Source organism: Stomoxys calcitrans, chromosome 1, assembly GCF_963082655.1.
Source record: "Stomoxys calcitrans chromosome 1, idStoCalc2.1, whole genome shotgun sequence".
In the NCBI taxonomy this organism is placed as follows: Eukaryota; Metazoa; Arthropoda; class Insecta; order Diptera; family Muscidae; genus Stomoxys; species Stomoxys calcitrans.
The window spans coordinates 261,922,836-261,940,259 of record NC_081552.1 but is presented as its reverse complement, the minus strand read 5'-3'; the positions used below and the strand labels follow the sequence as shown (position 1 = coordinate 261,940,259).

The 17,424-nt window shown below is 40.1% G+C and overlaps 1 protein-coding gene across 1 annotated transcript in view; it reads left to right on the top strand.

Annotated features, from left to right (window-relative positions):
* LOC106093890 (uncharacterized) overlaps positions 1–17,424 on the top strand; it is a 90,794-nt gene that overhangs the window by 61,007 nt on the left and 12,363 nt on the right. The window contains exons 2-8 of the mRNA XM_059369329.1: positions 1,971–3,490; positions 9,213–9,783; positions 9,877–9,982; positions 13,411–13,567; positions 13,635–13,762; positions 15,110–15,277; positions 17,314–17,400. Of these exons, the coding sequence (XP_059225312.1) occupies positions 2,345–3,490; positions 9,213–9,783; positions 9,877–9,982; positions 13,411–13,567; positions 13,635–13,762; positions 15,110–15,277; positions 17,314–17,400 (2,363 nt within the window). The 5' untranslated portion in view covers positions 1,971–2,344. The remainder of the gene's footprint in view (positions 1–1,970; positions 3,491–9,212; positions 9,784–9,876; positions 9,983–13,410; positions 13,568–13,634; positions 13,763–15,109; positions 15,278–17,313; positions 17,401–17,424) is intronic.

The following is a 17,424-nucleotide window of genomic DNA, read 5'->3' as shown; positions in this document are numbered from 1 at the left end:
TCTTCGGCCCATAAAGGCCACATTTATTATACGATTTTGCTGAAATATTGGACAGTGAGTTGTATTAGGCTCATCGACATTCTTCCTCAATTTGGCTCATATCGGTCCAGATTTGGATATAGCTGCCATATAGACCGATCCTCCGATTTAGGGTCTTCGGCCCATAAAAGCCACATTTATCATACGATTTTGCTGAAATTTGGGACAGTGAGTTGTGTTATGCTCTTCGACATCCTTCGTCAATTTGGTGCAGGTCGGTCCGAATTTGCATATAGCTGCCATATAGACCGACCCTCCGATTTAGGGTCTTAGGCCCATAAAAACCACATTTATTATCCGATTTTGCTGAAATGTGAGACAGTGAGTTGTCTTAGGCTCTTTGATGTCTTTCTTCAATTTGGCTCATATCGGTCCAGATTTGCATATAGCTGCCATATAACCGACCCTCCGATTTGGAGTCTTAGGCCCATAAAAGCCACATTTATTATCCGATTTTGCTGAAATTTGGGACAGTGAGTTGTGTTATGCTCTTCGACATTCTTCGTCAATTTGGCTCTGATCTGTTCAGATTTGGATATAGCTGCCATATAGATCGATCCTCCGATTTAGGGTCTTTGGCCATTAAAAGCCTCATTTATTATCCGATTTTGCTGAAATTTGGGATAGTGAGTTGTGTAAGGTCCTTCGGCATCCTTCGTCAATTTAGCCCAGATCGGTTCAGATTTGGATATAGCTGCCATATAGACCGATCCTCCGATTTAGGGTGTTCGGCCCGTAAAGGCCATACTTATCATACGATTTTGCTGAAATTTGGGACAGTGAGTTGTGTTAGGGCCTTCGACATCCTTCGTCAATTTGATGCAGGTCAGTCCAAATTTGCATATAGCTGACATATAGACCCAACCTCCGATTTAGGGTCTTCGACCCATAAAAGCCACATTTATTATCCGATTTTGCTGAGATTTGGAAAAGCGAGTTGTGTTAGGGCCTTCGATATCCTTCGTCAATTTGGTGCAGGTCGGTCAAAATTTGCATATAGCTGCCATATAGACCGACCCTCCGATTTAGGGTCTTAGGCCCATAAAAGCCACATTTATTATCCGATTTTGCTGAAATTTGGGACAGTGAGTTGTGTTAGGCCCTTCGACATCTTTGATCAATTTGGCACAGATCGGTCGAGATTTGGATATAGCTGCCATATAGACCGATCCTCCGATTTAGGGTCTAAGGCCCATAAAAGCAACATTTATTATCCGATTTTGCTGAAATTTGGGACGGTGAGTTGTTTTAGGCTTTTTAATATCTTTTCGATATAGCTGCTATGGGTACATACACGGAATATATTTCGATATAGCTGCTATGGGGTATTTTCCGGATTTTGTTGAAAGGTGGTTTACATATATCCAAAGTTCGGGCCGGCCGAATTTAACGCCTTTTTACTTGTTTCCAATTAGCTTTCTAAACCACAAGTGCTGCTTTATACCTTGTAAACTAGGCGTCTAGAGTCATATCATACGACCTACTTAGCGTGGCTCTCCTACCTCCACTTACCACAAGACAATAGAATCTTTGTTCCTGTAGACATTTTTCTACCAACGCGTATGTGAGAATCATCCAAGCTACAAAAAAGTAGAGCCAATATTCCTTCTTGGGATTTAATCCCTATTATGATGCTTTTCAACATAATGACCAGCATGTATTATTTCCTCGAAATTTTCAATATGTAAAAATTTGATATTCATAGAGAATGTAAATTTGGCCAAAAATTGTTTTCATTTGCTTCGTCTCCCCTTATCTGCACTCAATTCAGACAACTCTGATTTGTATATGAATCTGAAAGGAATGAATCTTTGTAAAATCCAATATGAGGATTAGCTTTAGAAGGACAAGAGTCCTTGATGATATTATACAGTTACAAAGCTCTCAGCTCATTGACATTTTTATTATAAAATATTTATTTTTCTTTTCAGTTTTACAAAGCAAAGAAGAAAAAAAAGAGAAGGAAATTTTTCAATTACCGCTCTCAAAGCAGAGGACAAGTGATTTACATGCATTCACTGACATTGATGCCAATGAAAGAACGCTTATGACAGGAAGACAGCGTGGAGGAGGCACAAGGCGGAAGTACGTGGTAGGCAAGGCAGCAGCAAAAACAAAGCTACTGTGGTAGGAGGAAGGGCTTGGCTGTCCCTTAAATGGATGCACTGTCAGGGGAAGTTCTTCAGTTACAGGCAGACTATCACAGCGAAAGGAAGGAAATCGACCACAAACAGAAACGACCGCCGGCCGACAACCTAAGAGGAAGCGTGAAGCATAAAACGTGACATGAGACTGGCTCAAATTTATGATGCATCGAACAAAGCATAAATATTTTAATAACAAAATAAAAATGTTGCTCTTAATATTAATGTGGGCATTAATGTGGCACCAGCCAGCATTTTATGGTGGAGCATCATCAACATATGATGAAGATTCGAATGTTTCCGTTTATGCGGCTACAGCCACAGCTACGGCGTCTGCAGATGCAAAAGCTGTAGTCATAGCTGTTGATGATGATGATGTTGGTAATGGTGGCAAGGGTACTACTGCTGCCAATGGCTCTGATATGATAAATGAGCACTCAGACAGCAAAAGCACACGAAGGATGTCTGCGTTTGAAGACAACGACGAGGACGACGACAATGCTGCGATTTATGGACATATTAATGAAAACGATAATAAGTCCTATAAATTACCACAAAACGTATTGAACGCGCAACGGAAAGAACGGCCAGCGAAGGCAAAAGCAACCTCACCATCCGTTCAAGCTCTGCGGGAAGAAGAATCTGAGCCGGGCCAGGATCGATTAAATGAAACCAAATTTGCTGACGTCTCAGGAGATGGCAACATAAAAGGCATTGCCTGCACTCATGATGCTAGGCCAGAGAATAAAGGCTTGCCAGAGACAACAAATGAATGTGCCACAGAACAAGCCACAAAGAATAAGCCTGGCGAAAAGGAATTGCAAAAGGAAAAAGATCATTCATTATTTACCATTCAATCCGAAATGATTCGTGACTTTGCTCTGCGTTACAAGAAAATCCCTCGCATAAATTTATTCACCTGCAAAGACCCTCCATGTGTTGGTCTGGAATGCTCTGACAAGCGTGCCAATATATGGAGAAAAACCCAAAAATATCGCCAGACTTTGAAGTTATTGGAACATCTGTTTTCTCAGAACAATGCTCATGATGATTTACCCAACAAAAGTCTACTGCTCAAAGTAGTTCACATTGATCATCTGCAACCGAAAAGCCGTTCAAATTCAAAAACCTTAAATCGTCGTGGCCAAAATGATAGGGCAAATGTTAGAAATATGGGAGTTGCAACATCGCCAAATGCAGCCTCAAATCCTAATTGGCTGGATCAGGTGTTGCAGGGTGAATATTATCGTCAGATTGTGGTTGTGGACCTATCATGTGGACAGGCTAGTCGTCGGTTACTTGAATTGGTGAGATATTGCTAAAACTCTTTCAATGTTTTTGCACCCGTCCACAAGTGTGTTGCCGTAATGTACGTCCACAGTCATAATTTTGTTTATAGGCCAATAGATGAAATAGACCCACTCCACTGCACCCTAGCTTAGAGAATATGGAAAAAACATTTCTTAGCATATTTGTAAACTGCATTACCAATAACATGTAATAAACTCCACAAATATTTTCCTCTATGGATCAACTCAGTTAAACATTTTCCCCTATGGATCAGTTCCCAGTAAAATTGTTTCTGTCCGTATGCTTTTTGCTTAGCTTGAATCATCAAACATTTAAGGATTTCTCACTTGTGACATATGTAACATACCGTATTTTTATACCCACCACCGAAGGATGGGGGTATATTCATTTTGTCATTCCGTTTGCAACACTTCGAAATATCCATTTCCGACCCTATAAAGTATATATATTCTTGATCAGCGTGAAAATCTAAGACTATCTAGCCATGTCCGTCCGTCTGTCCGTCTGTCCGTCTGTCTGTTGAAATCACGCTACAGTCTTTAAAAATAGAGATATTGAGCTGAAATTTTGCACAGATTCTTTTTTTGTCCATAAGCAGGTTAAGTTCGAAGATGGGCTATATCGGACTATATCTTGATATAGCCCCCATATAGACCGATCCGCCGATTTAGGGTCTTACGCCCATAAAAGCTACATTTATTATCCGATTTTGTTGAAATTTGGGACAGTGAGTTGTGTTAGGCCCCTCGACATCCTTTGTCAATTTGGCTCAGATCGGTCTAGATTTGGATATAGCTCCCATATAGACCGATCCTCCGATTTAGGGTCTTAGGCCCACAAAAGCCACATTTGTTATCCGATTTTGATGAAATTCGGGACATTGAATTGTGTAAGGCCCATCGACATCCTTCGTTAAATTGGCCCAGATCGGTTCAGATTTGGATATAGCTGCCATATAGACCGATCCTCCGGTTTAGGGTCTTAGGCCCACAAAAGCCACATTTATTATCCGATTTTGATGAAATTTGAGACGGTGAATTGTGTAAGGCCCATCGACATCCTTCGTTAATTTGGCTCAGATCAGTCTAGATTTGGATATAGCTGCCATATAGATCGATCCCCCGATTTATGGTGTAAGGCCCATAATAGCCACATTCATTATCCGATTTTGCTGAAATTTGGGACAGTTAGTTGTGTTAAGCCCTTTGACATATTTCTTCAATTTGGTCCAGATCGGTTCAAATTTGGATATAGCTGCCATATAGACCGATTTCTTGATTTATGGTTTTGGGCCCATAAAATGCTCATTTATTGCCCGATGTCGCCGAAATTTGGAACAGTGAGTTAAGTTAAGCCCCTTGACATACTTCTGCAATATCGCACAGATCGGTCCAGATTTGGATATAGCTGCCATATAGACCGATATCTAGGTTTTAGGTTTTGGGGCCATAAAAGACGCACTTATTGTCCGATGTCGCTGAAATTTGAAACAGTGAGTTTGGTTAGGCTCTTCGACGTCCTTTTTCAATTTTGCCCATATCGGTCCAGATTTGAATATAGCTGCCATATAGACCGATCTCACGATTTAAGGTTTAGGGCCCATAAAAGAGACATTTATTGTCCGATTTCGCCGAAATTTGGGACAGTGCTTAGGGTTAGGCTCTTCGACATGTTTATGCAACTGGGCCCAAATCGGCCCAGATTTGGATATAGCTGCCATGTAGGCCGATATCTCGATTTAAAGTCTTGGCCCCATAAAAGGCGCATTTATAATCCGATTTCACTGAAATTTGACACAGTGACTTATGTTCGGCTTTTCGACATGCGTGTCGTATATAGTTCAGATCGGTATGAGGTATATGAGTATAAGGTATGAAATTTTTACCGAATTTTGATGAAAGGTGGTTTACATATATACCCGAGGTGGTGGGTATCCAAAGTTCGGCCCGGCCGAACTTAACGCCTTTTTACTTGTTTTTTTTTTTAAATGTTGAAATATCTACAGAATGATTAAATGATAGACGGAAAGACAGTGAAACAAGTAAAAAGGCGTTAAGTTCGGCCGGGCCGAATCTTGGATACCCACCACCTCGGGTATATATGTAAACCACCTTTCATCAAAATTCGGTGAAAACTACATACCTTATATCCCATAGCAGTTATATCGAAATATCATTCCATTTGGACCAAATACTAATAAGTACAAGTCATTGTTCAATTGTGTATAACAAAATCTTGGTCTCTTTAGTAGTTATATCTTAAAATAAACTGATCTGAACCATATAAGACACGGATGTCGAAAAGCCTAATATAAGTCATTGTGTCACATTTCAGTGAAATCGGACAATAAATACTCCTTTTATGGCCCTAAAACCTAAAACCGAGAGATCGTTCCATATGGCAGCTATATCCAAATCTGGACCGATCTGTGCCATATTGCAGAAGTGTGTCAAAGGGCGTAACTTAACTCACTGTTCCAAATTTCGGCTACATTGGACAATCAATACGCCTTTTATGGGCCAAAAACCTTAAATCGAGAGATCGATCTATATAGCAGCTATATACAAATCTGAAACGATGAATGCCAAATTAAAGAAAGATGTCGAGATGCCAAAGACAAATCACTGTCCCAAATTTCAGCAAAATCGGATAATTAATGTGGCTTTTATGGGACGAAGACCCTAAATCGGAGGATCGGTCTATATGGCAGCTATATCCAAATCTGGACCGATCTGAGATAAATTGACGAAGGATGTCGAGGGGCCTAACATAACTCTCTGTCTCAAATTTCAGCAAAATCGGATAATAAATGTGGCTTTTATGGGCCTAAAACCCTAAATCGGAGGATCGGTCTATATGGCAGCTATATCCAAATCTTTACCGATCTAAGCCAAATTAAAGAGGGAAGTCGAGGGGCCGAACACAACTCTTTGTCCCAAATTTCAGCAAAATCGTATAAAAAATGTGGCTTTTATCGGCCTAAGACCCTTAATCTGATGAATGGTCTATATGGCAGCTATATCCAAATCTGAACCGATGAATGCCAAATTGAAGAAAGATGTCGAGGGGCCAAAGACAACTCAATGTTCCAAATTTCAGCAAAATCGGATAATAAATGTGGCTTTTATGGGCCTAAGACCCTAAATTGGAGAATCGGTCTATATGGCAGCTATATCCAAATCTGAACCGATCTGGGCCAAATTGACGGAGGATGTTAAAGGGTCTAACACAACACACTGTCCCAAATATTATAGCAAAATTGGATAATAAATGTGGCTTTTATGGGCCTAAGACCCTAAATTGGAGGATCGGTCTATATGGCAGCTATATCCAAATCTGAACCTATCTGAGCCAAATTGAGGGAGGACTTCGGAGGGCCTAACGCAACTCACTGTCCCAAGTTATAGCAAAATCGTATCATTAATATGGCTTTTATGGGCCGAAGACCCTAAATCAGAGGATCGGTCTATATGGCAGCTATATCCAAATCTGAACCGATCTGAGCCAAATTGGAGAACGATTTTGAAGGGCCTAACAAAACTCACTGTCCCAAATTTCATCAAAATCGGATAATAAATGTGGCTTTTTTGGGTCGAAGACCCTAAACCGGAGGATCGGTCTATATGGCAGCTATATCCAAATCTTGACCGATCTGAGCTAAATTGACGAAGGATGTCGAAGGGCCTGATACAACTCATTGTCCCAAATTTCAGCAAAATCGGATAATAAATGTGGCTTTTATGGGCCTAAGACCCTAAATCGGAGGATCGGTCTATATGGCAGCTATATTCAAATCTGGACCCATCTGAGCCAAATTTACGGAGGACTTCGGAGGACCCAACACAACTCACTGTCCCAAATTATAGCAAAATCGGATAATAAATGTGGCTTTTATGGGCCTAAGACCCTAAATCGGAGGATCGGTCTATATGGCAGCTATATCCAAATCTTGACCGATTTGAGCTAAATTGACGAAGGATGTCGAAGGGCCTAATACAACTCTCTGTCCCAAATTTCATCAAAATCGGATAATAAATGTTGCTTTTATGGGCCTAAGACCCTAAATTGGAGGATCGGTCTATATGGCAGCAATATCCAAATCTGAGCCGATCTGAACCATATTAACGGAGGATATCGAGGGGCCTAACACAACTCATTGTCCCAAATTTCAGCAAAATCGGATAATAAATGTGCGTTTTATGGCCCTTAGACCCTAAATCGGAGGTTCGGTCTATATGGCAGCTATATCCAAATCTGAACCGATCTGAGCCATATTAACGGAGGATGTCGAGGGGCCTATCACAACTCATTGTCCCAAATTTCAGCAAAATCGGATAATAAATGTGTCTTTTATGGGCCTAAGACCCTAATTCGGCCGATCGGTCTATATTGGAGGCTATATCTAGATATAGTCTGATATAACCCATCTTCGAACCTAACCTGGTCATGGATAAAATAAAAAATTTGTGCAAAGTTTCAGCTCAATATCTCCATTTTTGAAGACTGTAGCAGGATTTCAACAGACAGACCGTCGGACATGTCTAGATCGTCTTAGATTTGTACGCTGATCAAGTATATATGGACTTTATAGGGTCGGAAATGGATATTTCGATGTATTGCAAACGGAATGACAAAATGAATATACCCCCATCCTTCGGTGGTGGGTATAATTATGAGTTGTCATGAGACTTGTTGTTGTTTAAAGTCTAAGTACTTTCACTCTCAATACTTCCGATTTAGGGTATTTCGCTTTTCAATCCAATTCGCTTTGAAAATCACAATTTCATAAATTTAAAGACCATACTTAGTTAAATTTTAACCATATTAAATTCTTTAAACTTTCGTACCTAGAGTATTGAAGCTAAGCACATCCTTAAAAATGTCATCACCTATTTTTGAATGATGGCTTTTAGTGCAAAATTTCACAAAATCTCCCTTTGGCTATGGGTTGAATGTCGAACACACAAAATATCACTTTCATATACAGCAACAAGTGTCAGTCATTCATGGTGATATGAGCTAAGTTTAAAGATATTCGTACATGCCATATAAATACACACACACATACATAGTCCCATATAACATAAATACACAATGCACCCTGAAGTAGTGATGCCATAGTCATGCATTCACAATTTTCCATTTAATCGTGACTCATGTCTCTTGACTTAAAATATTTGCTAGCAAATCTACAAACATTACTAACTACACAAACAAACAAACAAACGAGCACATATACACTCAGATATGTATACAACTATTCATGGTAGTTTATGTGCACCTTATAGACTAACACATTGAAGTGCGAGTGGCAGAGGGTATACAATCAAGTTTGCCGTAGAACCACCCCATAGTCTCACATACAATAACACTGTTATGGTTCATATTAATATTTGACGTTTCGCTTGAGGGGTGGGGGTGGGCGAGGGGCTATTCGTTGTCTAGTGCCTTTAAAAGCGGAAACGGATATCAAACGTTTATGTTGTAGCACCGTACTAATGATGTTTCTCTTCCATTGAATTTTACTTTTTCCCTACAATGTTCTCCCTCCTGTTCCTGTTCGTTTGGTTGTTTGTCTGCTGTCGACTCTGTTTGTTTTGCTCTTCTACATGTCTGGATGAATGAATCGATACATTTGGCGCGCGTCTGATACTACCATGGCTGATGTGGGCTGATTGCGACGACCGGCTGCTTCTTGGCGCACATCATCATCAACAGGCCTCGAATAAGGCTCTGTTTAACTCTGTGTATCATTGGCTGTTGATGGAGGATTATGCATTTAATCGACAAACTGAAATCGATGATGCGGATGATATGAAAAACAAGATGAGCACTGGCTGTAGCAACACCAACGGCAGCTCGACAACTGGCAGCAACAGTAGCAACGACACCGACAAGGAAGTTGTCAACGACAGCAACGACGAGAGCAACGGCAGCAAGTCAGCCATGCTGGTAAAGGAATTATTCTTTTCCTCCACAACAACGGATGTTGTTGGCGCCCCCGTATCCGGTTTGGCCAAGCTAAATAAGAGACAGCCAGCAAAAGCGACAACAAGTGGCCGTGGTGGTGGTGGTGGTGGACGAGGCGACGCGGCAAAATCATCCGCTATCAGTGGCTCTGGCCCTGTTGCCCAGGCAGATGAGGATGACATGGAGATTATTGAAAAGTTTCTTGAAAAACTCAACATCAATATAAATACTGAGTTAATATTGGCAAAACGGCGTATGCGTGGCATCACCGCAGCAGAACCCCTCAACAAGGACACCAACACGAACTCTACCCCAACCAGCACCACTGACTTGCTCTCCACGGCGACATCTGCAACGGTGCCTAGCTCAAACATGTCTGGCAGGGAAGCTCAATCCATTATGATGCCGTCAGTGGCAAGTTCCACTTCCTGCTCCGCCACTGCCACTGCCACTGCGACAGCTACTGATGATTATAATACACTTCAAAAGATGGATTACTACATATTATACGATGTTTGGTATGTTTGCTTGTTGCCATATTCGTTATTCATTCATTGGTGTTGCCGGAAACTTTATGTGGGTGTATTTGCGCTCGTGTGTGTGTTTGTGAGTGATAGAAAAGGATGTTGTTATATGCAGATGTGGGTGTTTCGAAAGTTGAGTGTTAGCCGAGCTGTTTGTGAGTGTGTGTGAAAACAAACAACTCAACTTTTTTATTAGACATTCTTGTTGCACAGAATGTTTAAATAGTTAAAAACATATTCGCTTTTATTGCATGAGTTCGTATTTCTCTTCTCCTCTTCCTCCTGCCACTTAACCAACTTTGTCACTGGGAGCAGTGATAAATTTTAAAGTGAAAACGCTTCAACTTTTTATGAAATTCTATGGCATGAGATGATATATGAATGCGCTTTAATAAATATCGAACCATTTTTCCATGGCCATGGCCATGGAGTTCTACAACACACGAACGCAAGCAATGAAAACAAGTAAGAGCATGCTAAGTTCGGCCGGGCCGAATCTTATATAACCTCCACCATGGATCGCATTCGTCGAGTTCTTTGCGCGGTATCTCTTTATAGGCAAAGAAAGAATATTGAATAAGAACTGTTATGCTATTGGAGCTATATCAAGTTATAGTCTGATTCGGACCACAAATGAATGTTGAACATTTTAGAAGTTATTGTGTAATATTTTAGTCCATTCGGATAAGTATTGCGCCGTGTAGGGGCTCAAGAAGCAAAATCGGGAGATCGTTTTATATGGGAGCTGTATGAAGCTTTTTATCGATTCAGACCATATTAGACACGAATGTTGAAGGTCATGAGAGAAGCCGTTGTACTAGATTCGGATGAGAATTGCGCCCTCTAGAGGCTCAAGAAGTCAAAATCCAAGATCGGTTTATATGGCAGCTATACCAGATTATGAACCGATTTGAACCATACTTTGCACAATTAGTGGAAGTCATAACAAAACACGTCATGCAAGATTTCATTCAAATCGGATGAGAAGTGCGCCCTTCAGAAGCTCAAGAAGTCAAGACCCAAGATCGGTTTATATGCAGCTATATCAAAAACATGGACCGATTTGAAGCATACTTAGCGGAGATGTTGGATGTAATATCAAAACACCTCACGCAAAATTTCAGCCAAATCGGATAAGAATTGCGCCCTCTAGAGGCTCAAGAAGTCATGACCCCAGATCGGTTTATATGACAGCTATATTAGGTTATGGACCGATTTGAAGCATTCTTAATACAGTTGTTGGAAGTCATAACAAAATACGTCATGCAATATTTCAGCCAAATTGGATGAGAATAGCGCCCTCTAGAGGGTCAAGAAGTCAAGACCCCAGATCGGTTTATATGGCAGCTGTATCAGGATATGGACCGATTTGAACTATTCTTAGCACAGTTGTTGGAAGTCATCACAAAACACCTCATGCAAAATTTCAGCCAAATCGGATAATAATTGCGTCCCCTTGCGGCTCATGAAGTCAAGACCCCAGATCGGTTTATATGGCAGGCTTATCAAAAACATGGACCGATTTGAAGCATACTTAGCGCAGATGCTTGAAGTAATACCAAAACACCACGTGAAAAATTTCAGCCAAATCGGATAATAATTGCGTGTTCTAAAGGCTCAAGAAGTCAAGATCCTAGATCGGTTTATAGGACAGCTATATCAGATTATCGACCGATTTTCACCGTGCATGGCACAGTTGTTGGATATCATAATAAAACACCACGTCCAAAATTTCAGACAAATTGGATGAGAATTGCGCCCTCTAGAGGCTCAAGAAGTCAAGACCCAAGATCGGTTTATATGGCAGCTATATCAGGTTATGAACCGATTTGAACCATTCTTAATACAGTTATTAGAAATCATAATAAAACACCTCATGCGAAAATTCAGCCAAATAGGATGAGAATTGCGCGCTCCATTGGCTCAAGAAGTCAAGGCCCCAGATCGGTGTATATGACAGCTATATCAGGTTATGAACCCATTTGAACCATACTTGGTACAGTTATTGGAAATCAGAACAAAACACCACGTGCAAAATTTCAGACAAATCGGATGAGAATTGCGCGCTCAATTGGCTCAAGAAATCAAGACCCCAGATCGGTTTATATGGCAGCTATATCATGTTATGGACCGATTTGAACTATTTTTAACACAGTTGTTGGAAGTCATAACAAAACACGTCTTACAATATTTCAGTCAAATCGGATAAGAATTGCGCCCTCTAGAGGCTCTAGAAGTCAAGACCACAGATCGGTTTATATGGCAGCTATATCATGTTATGAACCGATTTGAACTATTTTTAACACAGTTGTTGGAAGTCATAACAAAACACGTCTTACAATATTTCAGTCAAATCGGAAGAGAATTGGGCCCTCTAGAGGCTCAAGAAGTCAAGTCCCCGATAGGTTTATATGATGGGAGGGTTGGACGAAGGGACGGACGGAGGGACAGACGGACGGAGGGACGGACGGAGGGACGGACGGAGGGACGGACGGAGGGACGAACGGAAGGACGGACAGGCGGACCGACTGATGGACGGACAGACGGACGAATGGACAGACGGATGGACAAACGGTCGGACAAACGGTCGGACAAACGGATGGACAGACGGACGGACAGACGAACGGACTGAGCGATTGTCGATAGTTTGCCAGCTCTACCTTAAGTACCGATATCAAGATATGACTTCTTTGGATCAAAATAATTCAAACACAAATTCAATTAGCAAGGGTTCATTTTTAGCGGAAGCCGTGGTGGTGGGTAGCCAAGATTCGGCCCGTTCGAACTTAGCACTCTTTTACATATTATATTGGGTTGCCCAAAAAGTAATTGCGGATTTTTTAAAAGAAAGTCAATGCAGTTTTAATGAAACTTAGAATGAACTTTAATCAAATATACTTTTTTTAGACTTGTTTTCTAAAGCAAGCTAAAAGTCATAGCTGATAACTGACAGAAGAAAGAATGCAGTTACAGAGTCACAAGCTGTGAAAAAATTTGTCAACGCCGACTATATGAAAAATCCGCAATTACTTTTTGGGCAACCCAATAGATTAGTCCGAATGGTATGCCGCGACACCTTTTCGGGGGAAAAGTTTTTACATGACATGGTACCTCACAAATCTTGCTAGCATTCGGAGGGGATAGCAACGGCTAAATATTTTTGGCTTATGTTTCCGCCAGCATTGGGACCCAGGCGTTCTGCGTCCTAGGCTGACATGCTAACCGTGTACTTGTACATATTTCGATATAAATGCTATGGGGCATAAGGTATGCATTTTTCATCGGATTTTGACTAAAGGTGGTTTACATATATACCTGGGGTGGTGGTTATCCAAAGTTCGACCCGGCCGAATTTAACGCCTTTTTTCTTGTTTTCTTATTAAGACAAGGTATTGTTTTTATGACCGTTATACAATTTGCAGGAATCCCGGCCGCCAATATGGTGGCGAGTTAAATATATCCAAAGTTGGATATTTTTCATATAATCAAGGCTTACAACTGGCTGAATGGTATAGTACAAAATCCTTTGTATTGAGACGCATGAACATGCATTTGGCCAACATAAAATGTCAAATTGTGGTAAGCATGGCCTTTATGATACTTAAGCAAAAAAAACCACAACAATTTCACATCTCATTTCTTCTAGATAATACATAAAAGCAATACAACTACCTTGCATGACTATCTCACCAATCGCAAAGATACACATTTGGATTCGATGCATCGTTTCAATTTCGCATTATTATCCCATGTGCGAGATTTATTCAATTTCAGGTTGGTTATGTTTGAAGTTATTGTTCTTTTGGACTTTCCTGGTTATTTCATGTGTAACGTTTGCAGTTTTTTTTTTGCTTCCAATACTACCATCGACCTCGTCAATCACATTATAGTGAATCACAAATACATTGAATAATTTTATCATCATTTAACTCAACTGATTCATTGAAGGAGCAGCAGCAAGGATACTTGCTTCCAACATCCATTTATCGTTACCGATATATGAATCCATTCTTCTTGCATTGGATGTCTATGAGCCTTGGTTGGCGGGTGGGGGGGGGTGTCAGACAGTGGAAGGGAGAATGAGAGCAAAGAAAAACAAAAACCTCAATTTAAAAGTCATCAATTATACTTTTCACAATATTATGTGCATAGACGTTGTACGTTGTTCTTTGCCATAACATCCTTGTGTTACTGTTTTGTTTTGCTTCTCCACCGTCGCCAGCATTGCTCTATCGACATATGGAGCAGAGGCTTGCATTTGAAGGAAATACGACAGCGCAGCGGGCCTCAAACCCACAAAAACCACAACAAATTTCACACATTTTGTCTGATGAAAACAATACTCAATCCGCCGCCCCCCCCCCCCCCCCCCCCATTCCCCATGCCTATGCCATTTCCGGAGGAAATGCTCATTTCTTATCCTTGGCTATACACTCTGATAGTTTGTTGGCCCCAAGTCCGTTAGAAGGGCCAGCACTGCAGGTGGCATATCTTTGAGATATCTCACCCCTGGTTCTTTCGCTGGTCACTCGATTGGTGGTTAGTGAGTGGGGAGCATATCAATTCATTTATTATGCTTATGTGTGAGTGGTTGATTGTTAGGTTAAACCTCTACACAGGTCATTACAATCGTGGTGGCTGTATTAACAACTTTGGAAAAAGAATAAAATTTAAGAATTGCTTTAGCCTGTCTGTCCGACCGTATGACTCTATGTACATCTATCAAAAGTTTAAGCAATCTGTCGATACAGAGGGGTAGAGGGCCACATATGCCATCGTGAGAGAAAAAATCGAAACATTTTGTTATTGAATAACCATTCCATCACCAATTGTGACACCCTATGTGATCATATCAGTTAGGCAAACATTTTGTAGTTCTAAGTTTGTAAAATTTTTCACAGGTTGTGAGATTCAGATGATGACAGAAAGTGCTGCAGGATTAAAGTTCACTGATTTCCCCTAAATATTTTCAATAATTTCCTTTTATTGTTTTTAAGGGTATAACATAGTCGGCGTTCCTCCAATTTTGCCTTTTGGTTTTCTTGTACATCATTCCATTTATTGTTGATGATATTTTTCTTCGTTTCTTCCTTTCTGTGCTTGCCTTTTTTTTTTGTGCAGTTTCATTTTGTCGAAGACCTCCAGCTGGGGTTACCTAAAGAATGGCAAATTTGATGGCATGATTGGTGCATTGGTCCGCAAGCAAGTCGACATTGGTGGATCGCCAATTTTCTTTCGCATCGAACGTGCCAAAGTGATTGATTATACGACCAGCACTTGGGTGGCCAGGTAAGTGGGAGCATAATTGGATTATATGTGCATTCACTTCCAATGGAGAAAATATGTTCCGGTTTTTGGGGAAAACAGTGCATTGGATTTTAAAAGATTACGAAAGGCTAACATTGTTAAACAATTTTAAACGGAGACAAGTAAAAATGCGTATCCAAATCTGGACCGATTTGGGCCAAGTTGCAAAAGGACGTCGAACAGTCGAAAATTTCATTGAAAACCAACAAAAACTCGAAAATTCACTGGGAAAACTTAAAATGGCTGTATCTCCTTAACTATGCGTCTTAGAGGGAAACGGGCCTTAATTTGTGACTCCCTCAAAAAATTAAAAATTTCATTGAAAACCCACAAAAACTCGAAAATTCACTTGGAAAACTTAAAATGGCTGTATCTCCTTAACTATGCGTCCTAGAGGGAAACGGGCCTTAATTTGTGACTCCATCAAAAAATTAAAAATTTCATTGAAACCCCATTTCAAATCGAAAATTCATTTAAAAAACTTAAAATGGCTGTATCTCCTAAACTATGCTTGCTAGAGGAAAACGGGCCTTAATTCGTGACTCCATCAAAAAATTAAAAACTTCATTGAAAACCCATTTAAACTCGAAATCTCACTTGGAAAACTTAAATGGCTGTATCTCCTTAACTATGCGTCCTAGAGGGAAACGGGCCCTAATTTGTGATTCCATCAAAAAATTAAAAATTTTATTGAAAACCCTCGAAAATTCACTTGGAAAACTTAAAATGGCTGTATCTCCTAAACTATGCGTCCTAGAGGAAAACGGGCCCTAATACGTGACTTCATCAAAAAATTAAAAACTTTATTGAAACTCCATTAAAACTCGAAAATTCCCTTGGAAAACTTAAAATGGCTGTATCTCCTTAACTATGCGTCCTAGAGGGAAATGGGCGTTGAGTTCGTGACTCCACCAAAAAATTAAAAATTTCATTGAAAACCCATTAAAACTCGAAATTTCACTTGGAAAACTTAAAATGGCTGTATCTCCTAAACTATGCGTTCTAGAGGGAAATGGGCCTTATTTCGTGACTCCATCAAAAAATAAAAAATATCATTGAGAACCCACTAAAACTCGAAAATTCACCTGGAAAACTTAAAATGGCTGTATCTCCTTAACTATGCGTGCTAGAGGGAAACGGGCCTTAATTCGTGACTCCATCAAAAAATTTAAAATTTCATTGAAACTCCATTAAAAATCGAAAATTCATCTGGAAAACTTAAAATGGCTGTATCTCCTTAACTTTGCGTCCTAGAGAGAAACGAGCCTTAATTCGTGACTCCATCAAATAAAAATCCATCAATTAAAAATTTCATTGAAACTCCATTAAAACTCAAAAATTCCCTTGGAAAACTTAAAATGGTTGTATCTCCTGAACTATGCTTCCAAGAGGGAAAAACTTAAAATGGCTGTATCTCCTAAACTATGCGTCCTAGAGAGAAACGAGCCTTAATCCGTGACTCCATCAAAAAATTAAAAATTTCATTGAAACTCCACTAAAACTCGAAATTTCACTTGTAAAACTTAAAATGGCTGTATCTCCTTAACTATGCGTCCTAGAGGGAAACGGGTTTTAATTCGTGACTCCGTCAAAAAATTAAAAAATTTCATTGAAAACCCATTGAAACTCGAAATTTCACTTGGAAAACTTAAAATGGCTGTATCTCCTTAACTATGCGTTCTAGAGGGAAACGGGCCTTAATTCGTGACACCATGAAATGCCTGAAAGACAATGTTTGCTGAAATCAGTTAATTTTTTTTCTGAGTGTACATCGTTTTTATTTATTTGCCTTTAACGTGATGCCAAGCTGTCAGTTTTAAGGCAAATTTATTGGCTTTTAGTGCTGAATAGAGTTTAGCTTTCATAGTTTGGCAATTAGCATTCACTTACCTGTTGTTGTGCTTTGCCTAAACTTTCAGTTTCACAATAATTTGTGAAAATTAGAATAAATAAATTTATCAAAACTTCCCTTCAGCTCTATAATTGGGGATTTATTACTTTGATGCGTTTCATTGCAGACCCTGTTTCATATTTCGCCACCCGCGCAGCACCAAAAAGGATCGAATCGTGTTTCTGCAACCCTTTTCAAATGATGTCTGGATTTTGTTGGCCGCCTGTGGCTTTGTGAC